Source organism: Dama dama, chromosome 18 (assembly GCF_033118175.1).
Source record: "Dama dama isolate Ldn47 chromosome 18, ASM3311817v1, whole genome shotgun sequence".
NCBI lineage: Eukaryota > Metazoa > Chordata > Mammalia > Artiodactyla > Cervidae > Dama > Dama dama.
In genome coordinates this window covers 82,372,823-82,384,914 of record NC_083698.1, presented here as the reverse complement: position 1 = coordinate 82,384,914, position 12,092 = coordinate 82,372,823, and the positions used below count along the sequence as shown (strand labels likewise).

General features: G+C 38.2%; 1 protein-coding gene across 3 annotated transcripts in view; it reads right to left on the bottom strand.

Annotated features, from left to right (window-relative positions):
• PTPRZ1 (protein tyrosine phosphatase receptor type Z1) overlaps positions 1 to 12,092 on the bottom strand; it is a 192,537-nt gene that overhangs the window by 62,586 nt on the left and 117,859 nt on the right. For all 3 annotated transcript variants that reach the window (XM_061166387.1, XM_061166388.1, XM_061166389.1), the window contains exon 9: positions 1,880 to 2,064. In XM_061166387.1, coding sequence (XP_061022370.1) covers positions 1,880 to 2,064 — 185 coding nt within the window. The remainder of the gene's footprint in view (positions 1 to 1,879; positions 2,065 to 12,092) is intronic.

Below are 12,092 nucleotides of genomic sequence, written 5' to 3'. Positions count from 1 at the left end.
CATTTTCCCATTTGTCAATAAAAAAAATTGTATTTTATTAACCTGAGAAAAAATTTTACACAATGTTGTTAGGCTGAGCTTGTGATATTTGTGAATTAGGAAGACACTGGTAAACTATGCTTTTATTTATTTATTTTTGCTCTGTAAAAATCAGATTTAGTATCAGAAAATTTCATTTTTTAATTCAAACATGAAATTCATAAATGAGTAGCCAAAAGCATAGATTACTATTTTAGACAAACATGTAGCATTTATAAGAAGCAAAATGTGAAAAACTAATTTTTTTTCTTTTCCTTAACAATATGTAAACCAGACAGTAATAGAATTATTACCTTCTTCACATCATGAAATGAAAAATAGTATATTCTCATAAATTCCACTTACAAATTTCTCAATTCACAGTGTCTCTGTTCTAGACATCTGAGTTAAAAAGTTGTTACAAATCTCCTCATTTGGTTTATATGATATTCCACACCAGTTTTTGTCTAGATGCAGGTTCCTAAGGCTTGAGGTCTCCTGCTGTCTGTATTCAGAGTTCAGTGTCTTGGACCTGCACTGGGGGCTTCCCTAAGCCACACCAGACGGGACTTTCTCAATTACACCACAACTACCAAGGAAAAGTTAATACTGAGATGCTCAGAATCTGTACTTCATTTTCTTTAATTCTTGTCATGGGTAGAGAGGAAGAAGACATGCATCATTTCCTAAGGATTACCTGCCTCGTGTCCCAAAAGTTCTGTCTCAATTGACTTCACATTTGTTACTTGGAAATCTGAATCAAAGAAAAGGACTTTCAAGACCTCTACACTATTTTCTACTCTATTTCCCTTGTGCTGATACAGCATGATGAGGAAACAATAGGCAACTGTATCAGAGCACTGAAATTCTAGACCCAATTCTTTCCCTAACTGGAAGTTGTTCACTCGCTAAGTCGTGTCCGACTCTGCGACCCCATGGACTGCAGCACACCAGGCTTCCCTATCCTTCACTATCTCCTAGGGCTTGCTCAAACTCAGGTCCATTGAGTCAGTGATACTATCCAACCGTCTCATCCTCTGTTGTCCCCTTCTCCTCCTGCCCTCAATCTTTCCCAGCATCAGGGTCTTTTCCAATGATTTGGCTCTTCACATTAGGTGGCCAAAGTATTGGAGTTTCAGCTTCAGCATCAGTCCTTCCAATGAATATTCAGGATTGGTTTCCTTGAGGATTGACTGGTTTGATCTCCTTGCTGTCCAAGAGGCTCTCAAGAGCTTTTTCCAGCACCACAATTCGGAAGCATTAATTCTTTGGCACTCAGCCTTCTTTATGGTCCAACTCTCACATCCAACTGTGAGAGTACAAAGTATTTGACTGTTCTTTGAGTCCTTTTCTTCGTAAACAAAGTCTATACTAGATGATATCCAGTTTTAAGTCTTCTGTAAGTTATTATCGGCAAAATTGTAGTCTCCATGTAATTAAAAATATTAGTAAGAACCTAGGGCTTGCCTGGTGGCTTGGATGGTAAAGAATCCGCCTGCAATGCAGTAGACGTACATTTGATCTTTGGGTTGAGAAGATCCCCTGGAGAAGGGAATGGCTACCTATTCCAGTATTCTTGCCTGGAGAATTCCATGGACAGAGTCTAGCAGGCTATAGTCCAAGGATTCGCAAAAAGTCAGACATGACTGAGCAACTACATTTTCACTTCACTAGTACTAATCACTGTAAATTTTGAATAATTATAGTTTCCGTGTCCCTATCTCCCCACTACAGAGCTTCATACAAAGCCTAAAGTCATCAAAGGCAACAATATACAAGCATTTGTAAGTTCTTATCCTAGATATTAAACTACAATGACTACAATGCTATCAATACATGAAACAATTGATCTTATAGTTACCAAATCTTGATAGCCATCTGTCAAAAACTCATGCTTGGTTTGGTCTTCTCCCTCCAACTGCTGGTACAGAATGGCAAACTTCTCGATCATGGTATCATAAACTACTCGAGGTCTCTCCCATGTAACAAGAAGGCTAGTATAATTCTCTGGGTCAGCTTGAACATTTTCTGGTTCTGAACTACAAACTTCAGAGGAAAAAAAAAGTACAGTTATTGACACAACTGTCACCCTCTAGAATCTTAACAAGTGAAACACATTCTATGAACATTTTTGTTGTATTTTAATAGAGGGTGAAAAGTTACACTTTCCCACTGCGGCTCTTTTGTTCATGCCATTTCCTGTATCTGAAATACTTCTCCATTCCCCACTGTGAAGGAAAAAGATTGCCTGCCTTGCTAGTAAACAAAGGATGTTACAACCATCAAGCCATCACATTAGGTCCTCCCTAATGGTGTACCTTGAGGAAACTCAGGATGAGAAAAGACAAGAAACCGGTCCCAGGTAGCCTGTGGTCTATATCCAAGGAGCGATTTCATTGAGACCAGACTCTTGAACCTTCCCATACACAGAAAAGTGCTAACTTCCTTGAGAGTTCTGATTTTCTCTAATTAACAATGAATATTTTTTTTTCTCCAATGGTGTTCCTATTATGTGGTCTTTGATGCAAAAACTCCTACTTATCCTGACTCCCCCCTTGCTTCTTTAGAGCAGCCCCTCAGTGTGATCTGAGAGTCCTGTCTCCCAGGGTTGAAGTCCTCAGAATATCCACCAAATAATCCATAACTCTCGACTTTGAGGCTTGTGCATTTTTTTCAATCAACACCTCCTACCTCTGTTCAAGTCTGACCTTCAAAGAATGTCTTTACCAAGTGCAGTATCCTCTATTATGCACACTCTGACCTCTGCTGGCTTGATATCTGTCATTTTCAATTGTCTGTCTTGTCTTACCACAATTATTGCATTAATTGTATGTTCTCTTATATTTTTCTCTTCTGAACAAGTCTTTGCTCCTCTGTGTGTGCGTGCTAAGTCGCTTCAGTCGTGTCCATCTCCTTGTGACCCTATGACTGCAGCCTGCTAGGCTCCTCTGTCCATGGGATTCTCCAGGCAAGAATACTGGAGTGGGTCGCCACGCCCTCCTCCAGGAGATCTTCCCGACCCAGGGACTAAACGCACATCTCTTACAACTCCTGCATTGGCAGGCGGGTTTTTTACCACTAGCGCCACTTGGAAAGCCAATCTTTATTCTGCGAGTAAATTATAAGCATAAGAACCAGAGTTTGTTTTTTTTTTTTTTTTTAATTTCTCTATTGCATAGAAAACTGTCTTGAATGTGTGGAGAATACAAATTTATTTTCAGAAATAAACAAAGGATATCTTCAAGTTTATGCTTTTATTACTCTTATTTGGCACCTGGTAAATATGCTTAGCTCATATGAAGAGAACTTCAAAACTAAATTTAGATGGTCTTGTTTGTAAACCTTTGAAATAATTAAAAATTCCCTATCACAGAAAACCATAGGAGAACAACTGAAACTATTATTTCAATATTTTTAGAACTGCTGACAAAAAAGTCCCACTTTGGTCTCATAAAAAGATTAAGCAATTAATTTCAGAGAATTATAAGATATGTCTGTCTCAGCTGAAAAAATATTTTGAAACTCGTTTGGGGACTTCTTAAAATGAACTGAAGCCCGTGCTGGGACTCGTGCCAAAAATGCAGTCCCATCAGAAAGAGCACTCTGATACTTTCTGAAATACATTCATAATGTGATCATCTGAACTAATTGTGAAGAAAAAAATTAAAAAATTCATGATATCATGCTAATGAAGCACAGTACTAAATATAATATCTTCCAGGCTGGAGAGATTTGGGGAAGAGAGGAAGAGAAAGGTCTCCAAGGTCAAATAGTAATCATTATGCTCCCAGAATCCAGGCTTTGCCTTAAAGGTATACCTGAAGTTACCAAGTCACCACACGAGACTGAAGTCAATCAGTCGATTGAAGTCAACCAATCATCACCACTACCAAAACTATTTCTAGGACTCAATGGAAACAAGCAAACAGCACCACGAGAATGTGACCAAAAAGCCTTTTTGTCTTTACTGGGCTGTAGTTTTTCCCATGAACACAGGAGGGCACCCAAAACTAACAACTGACCTTATAAATGGAAACATTTTATATACAGTATTCAATAATAGACATTTAGAATATGTATGCCATGCTAGCCGTGGTATACGAATGATTCAGAGCAATATAAAGACATATACACATGTATGCTTTAAATCAATATAGGAACAATTTTATATGAGTTAGAGAGAACTTTTCACTGTTAAAATTATAATATTATTTGTTTATCAAGGATATAGGGTGCAGTGTTCGTTTGGAAATAAGAGAACAATTCTTTCATTATCAAAAAACATGAATTCAGAATTAGAAAATGTATTTCTATTTAGGTCTAGACTGCATCATCATTAACTCTACCTAGTGACACTTCTACAAGTGTCCACCAGATGGCACAAGACCATCACATCATCTCAAAAGTGAGGCGGTCACTTATCATTAGAGACACAAAATGGCCTTACTCTTGCTTCTGATGAACTTCATGTCTGATTTTAAAATGCTGAAAGTGATTTTGGACAATATCATTTGTAGATTTTGTTCAAAAGTCAACCCCACTTTGCATAGAATGAGAATGATTTAAAGTGAGCTATCCTTTCCTCAAAGATGAAACTATCTTAAAATGCATGAAAGTTTTATGCATGCACACAAAACATAAAAATCTGAGAAAAATATAAAATTACTGACTTCAAAATACACAAAGGGCTGCTTCCTAAATAGTGCAAGGAATTTTGATCAGGTGTCTGCGTTCATCTCGCCTTAGTATTAGAAATCAGCAGGTACTTCAAATTCTAAGAATCAGCATTAATATAAAATAGGACTGTAAAAAGAAATTCACAATTCTTTGCCACCAGGTTTTAATTCGTTTACTTTCTTCTTTATATATCTGTAAAAGCTTATTAGTAATTTAATTGTTCAAATGTATATTGTAATTAGAAGCTTATTTTTAAACACTCCTTTTGTTTATTGATAATCATAGCTTAGTAACACATTATAAGCTATAGCTGAAGCTTACCTTTTAGATGCTGAAATACAGAATGTATGGAAAAAAATACTTTAGAATGTATTCAAGAGAAAGACTAATACTTCTATATATAGTCTATGACCTTGCCAACGGGTTACTCTTCTAAGTTAGGACAGGATCTCCTAAATAAGAATCCTGCTAATTTATCACTTGGTGTTCAGACATAAAACTGGGTAATGTTTCAGACATAAAACTGACTACAGAGTAAGTTATTAATTTTCACTAATTTTTCCAAGCTTCCCTTGTTCTTCATATTAAAATTAGTTTATCTTATTAGAAGGACATACAGTTTATAAAGCATATTATCTGGATTGAAAAATCAAGAAGGGCTTTCCAGATCAACATATACTGACACCAATTACAAGCTACATAATAAGACAGTAACAAAAATATAATTTCCTTGATTATAGGGAGCTCAATACTATGTTGTGGAGAAGGAAATGGCAACCCACTCCCATATTCTTGCCTGGAGAATCCCATGGACAAAGAAGTCTGGTGGGCTACAGTCCATGGGGTCACAAGAGTCAGACACAACTTAGCAAATAAACCTACCTACCAGAACTATGTTGAGGTCCCATTTCCTTCCTTAGGAATGAATCACACGCCCTGATTCCTTTCTATGAGCTACATGTGACCTGGATCATAGTCACTGATTCTTTAAGGAACAGTGACCAAGCAGAATCTGGTTCCTGCAAGCTGGAGGCTATGAGCCAGGCTGTGACAAAGCTGGGGTCCTTGTCAAGTTGCACAGAATACAGGCACTTTAGTACAAGTGCAACCCAGATGGCACTAGCGGTAAAGAATCTGCCTGCCAATACAGGAGACACAAGAGATGTGGGTTCACAGATCTGAAAGAGACACGTGCACCCCAATGTTCATCGCAGCACTGTTTATAATAGCCAGGACATGGAAGCAACCTAGATGCCCATCAGCAGATGAATGGATAAGGAAGCTGTGGTACATATACACCATGGAATATTACTCAGCCATTAAAAAGAATTCATTTGAACCAGTCCTAATGAGATGGATGAAGCTGGAGCCCCTTATACAGAGTGAAGTAAGCCAGAAAGATAAAGAACATTACAGCATACTGACACATGTATATGGAATTTAGAAAGGTGATAACGATAACCCTATATGCAGAACAGAAAAAGAGACACAGAAATACAGAACAGACTTTTGAACTTTGTGGGAGAATGTGAGGGTGGGATATTTCAAAAGAACAGCATGTATACTATCTATGGTGAAACAGATCACCAGCCCAGGTGGGATGCACGAGACAAGTGCTCCGGCCTGGTGCACTGGGAAGACCCAGAGGAATCGGGTGGAGAGGGAGGTGGGAGGGGGGATCGGGATTGGGAATACATGTAAATCCATGGCTGATTCATATCAATGTATGACAAAACCCACTGGGAAAAAAAAAAAATAATAATAATAATAAAAAAAAAAAAAGAAAAAAAAAAGAGATGTGGGTTCAATCCCGGGGTCCAGACCATCTCCTGGAGGAGGGCATGACAACCCACTCCAGTATTCTTGCCTGGAAAACTCAATGGACAGAGGAGTTTGGCGGGCTACAGTCCATGGGGCCTCAAAGAGTTGGACACAATTGCAAAGGATCCTCACATATAAAGAATGAGAGGTTCTTAATTAAAAACTTGTTTTTAACATTCACTTCTCATCTGCTTGGCTCCAGACACTCTTGGACATACAAATAAAGGAGGTACCCTCTTTGCCCTCAGGCAACTCATTTCTAGGATAGCCTCTCACCCTTAAATTTAGTAAGCCATTAAATGTAATGGGTGCTTTTGGTTTCCTAATCCTAGATTCCATTTACAGAGGAATGCAAAATAAACTGCAAAAAAAAATTTTGTCATTTAGCCAAATTAGGTTGTGCTTTTCAAAAGTATAGGTTTTTACCCACTAGAAACTGTAAAAACTTCACAAACATAGCTCACAAAGTCCTCCACCGTCTCATTACTTAAATGAATGGATATGAAGAGCGAACACCTCCTACACAGGAATGTCCATGCCTTGCAAGTCCCATAAGATTAATAGGCAAGGCACTGAGTGTCACGAGGAAACAAGAAAAAAAGGTACAAAAAGAAAAGGAAATAAGTGAAGAAAAGCACAAAGCAGGAGAACATGACAACTCTCACTGTGACAAGTCTCGTGATTAGCTCATCACTAAAGCTGGTGCAGATGGTCCAGGGGAGACGGAAGTTCCCTTCTGCCTCTGCTGCTCTATGCGCCCACCTTGGGAAAGGGACACATGCCCTGGGGGAGAAGGTGAAGTCTTAGCTCCACGGATCGTGAATAAAAATGAAGAGGGAGGTGAAAAGATCGGGTGATGATTCTTGGGGAGTGGCAGAGAAAATGTCACTAGGTTTTTACCCAGTATTTCCCATTGTCTTGAGGTTTGGTACAGGTGAACACAGCCCATGCAAAGTACTTCCATGAATGCACACTAGTAAATCCACCACCTTCTTGCTTGTGGTTTATGAGCCTCATTTTAAAAATTATCGAGACAGGTAATTTAATGACTACTGTGCGAAGAATCTGAAGAGTGACAGACTCAGGAGACAATCAATATTAAGGTTGTGATCTCCCTTCAGGGAGTAGGAGATGTTAACAAAACTAATGTAAAGACTGCCACAAAGGCTAAAAATAATAACTAAAAATGATCTGTTATTGCTTTGTACTTTTCAATGATTACATGCCATTCCCTTTAGATAAGTAACCAAAAAAAAAAAACTTTCAAATTGTACCTCAATCAGTCAGTCTTCTCTAGGAATACACAGTAACTTTGTCAACCATTCAATTCACAACATATAATCTTCCAAGAAGTAAATAATCTTCCTGTACTTTTCTCCATATAGTTAGAGCACAAAATTAATGCACATGTGACCTTAATGAATGCTATTTACAACTACTGACCTTCTCAAGAAGGTGGGTCTCCTGATGCATAATTCATTGTGACATTTTCTCAGGAAATTACAGAAAATTTCTCATAGCTCAAACACAGCATTAAGCTATGAAGACACACTTTTCATGCTACCCTTCCTTGAAAATCATTTCATATTTTATAGTTCTTTTAAAGTTTGCATTAAGTATATTACAATGCTAGCAAATGAGATTTAAAGTGCATTTATAATTCTACTTAACAAATAAAAGCCTTAAACATGAAAAACTTGGAGAGCACCCTTTACTTGTGATAGCTTACCCTCTGTCTCTATATACAAATATACAGCTTCACACACACACACACACACACACACAAGAGAACATACACAAACACACACTGTATTAATAGAAGCTATGGATCTGCAGTATATAAGAGTATACACACACACACACTGTATTAATAGAAGCTACGGATCTGGAGTATATTATGTTCCAGGGACTGGACTGCCTTGCAAACTTTAACTTATTTAAACCCCACAACAACCCTACAAGGTGGCCATTTTAAAAAATTAAAAATAAAATAAATAAATAAATAAATAAAAAATTAAAAATATTTATGTATTTTGGCCATGTCTTGTGGCCTGCGGGACTTTAGCTCCTTGACCAGCTACTGCACTCCTGCCCCCTGCAGTGGAAGCATGAAGTCTTAATCACAGGACGGCCAGGGAAGTCCCCATGTGGGCGTTTTAAACTGATTTTATCAGTGAAGAGAATGAGGCTTAAAAAAACTAAATAACTTGACAATATTTATGTAACTCTTAAGTATTTGCACTGGGCTTTGAAACCAAAAGTTGACTGGGCTTTAACGCCCCAGCTCCTTCCCACTATACTTCCTGAGGCCCCGGCTTCTAGGAGGAGAGTCTTGCCAGCGGGAGGGGAGGGCAGCAGGGAGGTACTGTCCCCTGGGAGGCAGGGGACAAAGCGGACATCACCTCCTCTACACGCATGTTATGTTTGTGTGGTGACTGACATATATTTCTCATTAACTAAAAGACAATTTTTACAAATTCCTTCAAGATCAAATGAGTCAACTAAATTCTGTGATTCTTAGAAGAGCCAGCGCCCATTCCATGATGCCAAAAATGCATGCCTTTTAATGAATAGCAATGCTATCTAAAAATGCAAAAATAGAGGACTGAGTTCTGGTAAAATACTCATTCACAAAAACTCACAAATGTTTATTGAGTTTTCCTATGAATGCAAAATAACAAATAAGGCTTGATCTCTCCCCCCAAGAAGTTTACATTGATATGCAGACCTCACATGGCTTTTGCAATTACTTGCAATGTATTTTGCAAAATATATTTTTCTACCATGCATTTACTAAGAGTAGGATTCTAACAATTTTCATGACATGTTTACCTTCTCTCTTGGTCAAAATGAGAATATTAGATATTTAAAATAGCAAAATAAATAAGAATAATCTGAAAGTCCCAAGCTGGGTGACAAATTTAATAAGTTGCTATGACGGTACTATACATAAAATTAAGAATGGTATTAATGATATATATCATTTAGTAATGCAAAATAAAAAAACAGAGAAGTATGATACAGCCTCATTTTTGTGAGACATAATAATATATTTTTAACTTAAGAGAAAGGCTAGAAAGATATTCCACAATATTTTCATGGCAGTTATCTCTGGGTAATAACATTATAGGGGATTTTTATTTTCTTCTGTGTGCTTATCTATTTTTTCCTTTTTTACAATGTTCATGTAATAAAAACATACTCTCAGATTAAATTTAATAAAGATTAAATCCTGAACATAAATGCAACCCTTAATTCTTATTTTCAAATTCAGTTCAAGAAAGTAAAAGGGCAATACTGTATCATTAAGGAAAAAAAAAATCATAGGAACATGCACATGGAAAATAAGTGCTTGTTGAACACAAATACTCATGATAGAAAATGCAAGAATTCAACCATCGTTCTAGTTTTTGAAAAAAGCCAATACTAAGTTTTTTACGTTTTATGTTATTAAAGTCATCAGTTTTTATTATAAAACTATGCAAGGATAAATTATGCTCCCTTATAAATAAATAGCATAGTGGAGAGAGCTTTCTAAGTCTTCAGAATCAGGAAGACCAGGGCACAAATACTGACTCCAACCTTTTACAGTTCTGTGAACTTGGGTGAACCAGTTAATATCAGCTTCCCAAACTATAAAATGAGGAAAACAAGCCCAATGCCTGGTTGAACACACTGGTTCACGTGATATATGTTAGCCATTACTGCTTTTGTTATGATTCTTTTAGCCATAATCACTTAACTGTGAAAACGGGGACTTTCCTGGTGGTCCAGTGGTTAAGACTCTGAGCTTTCCTGGGAAGCAGATGCGGGTTTGATCCCTGGTCAGGGAAATAAGACCCTACATGCCATGTGGCATGGCCAAAAATTTTTTTAAACATTCAAATAAAAGGAAAAACCAATATTCTACATTATATCCATTCATACGGGTTTACACATTAAATGATGCAAGAAGCACCCATCAAGCTATATCCTGCCATACTTTTCTTATACACAAATCAATTCCTTCATTTTGTGAATATCTTATGAATGAGAGCTTCACTTTTGCCCAGCAATGGAGGCAAAGTGATAAAAGACTTAGTTACCTCCTTCAGAGCTCAGAGGGTGGTGGTGGGGACAGACATGTAAACAGACAACATCATACCACGGCACCTGCTAGGAAGTCTGGATGACGGAGTGGAGGAGCTCCTGGCGAACTGTGCACTCCAGAAGGGCATCATGTTCTGGTACCCCATGGGCCCAGCACTTCCATAAACGCACAGTCCTTTCTTGGGCCAGAGCCAGGCTTGGTAGGGCTGGGTGGAGGGTCAGACATGGCTCCTTGGTGGAGGCAACTGTTTATGTACTTGAGTCTTGAGGACGAGGAGGAGACGACAAAGGAAGACTGCAGGGAAGAACGCGCCATGGGAAGGAAAAAGCGTGTCTAGGTGCAACGTGGGAGAGCGTGGTCTGGCCTCTTCAGGGACCTCACTGAGTTCAGGACAAAGGAAGGATGTTGGCCGGGGAAGAGCAAGCACTGAGGCCAGTAAGTACTAGACAGGACCTACCACGCAATGACAATTTGGATTTTATTCTAAACCCAGTGGGAGCCGCTTTTGTGTGCTGTTGGTCAATCACTCAGTCGTGTCCGACTCTTTGTGACCGCATGGACTGTAGCTCTCCAGGCTACTCTGTCCATGGAATTTTTTAAGCAAGAATACTGGAGTGGGTTGCATTTCCTCCTTCAGGGAATCTTTCCAACCCAGGGATCAAACCCATGTCTTTTGATTCTCTTGCACTGGGGCAGGCAGATTCTGTACCACTGAGCCACCTGGAAAGCCCGGGAGCCACTGAAGAGTTTCAATACAATATAACTAATATCTAGTACAACTAATATATTATCACTAATACGTGGCCAAAACATTGTATATATTTTGTTATCTGGTCATTTGTATTTTAGAAAAGGAGATGGTTAGATCTATTTTTTTTAATCAATTGTGTATTATTTACCAGACAGGAAGTTTTAGTATTCAGTATTGTTGGTAGAAATATAATTAAATTTCCTCACTTTGGAGCAATTTAATTTGAAACAATGTCACAGTAAACACAGCAATTCATCACTGTTGTACTTTGTTTTTGTTGTTGTTAAAGGATAAACAATTCTCACAAATACTACTTTGAAACATCAGAAACATGCTGTTTTAATGCCTGATCTTCAAAAGCAGACAATTATTGAATTAATATTGTACACAGTCAAAAATTCATTACGGGGCTGGGATCAAAGAAGACCATGTTCTTGGAAAGGTTTTCAGTCCTCTAAGCAGAGGCCAGTTCAACGCTTTCTTTCATGAACCAGCGCACCCTCACAGTGAACTGAAAAGAACAAGTCAGTAGATGGAATGACTGTGTCCTCTGGACACTTTCAAAGGCTTCTGACTCCTGTGTCAGCTTCAAAAGACCCAGAGGGCACTCCACAGGCTTTCCCTCTGCCTCCTCTCCATCGCCTGGGCTTGACAAGGACAAACTTCTTCTCTTTCAAAGAAAGAAACTGGGGAAAGGACTCACTTTTTATTCATTAATAATTCAGTGCCTTGGGT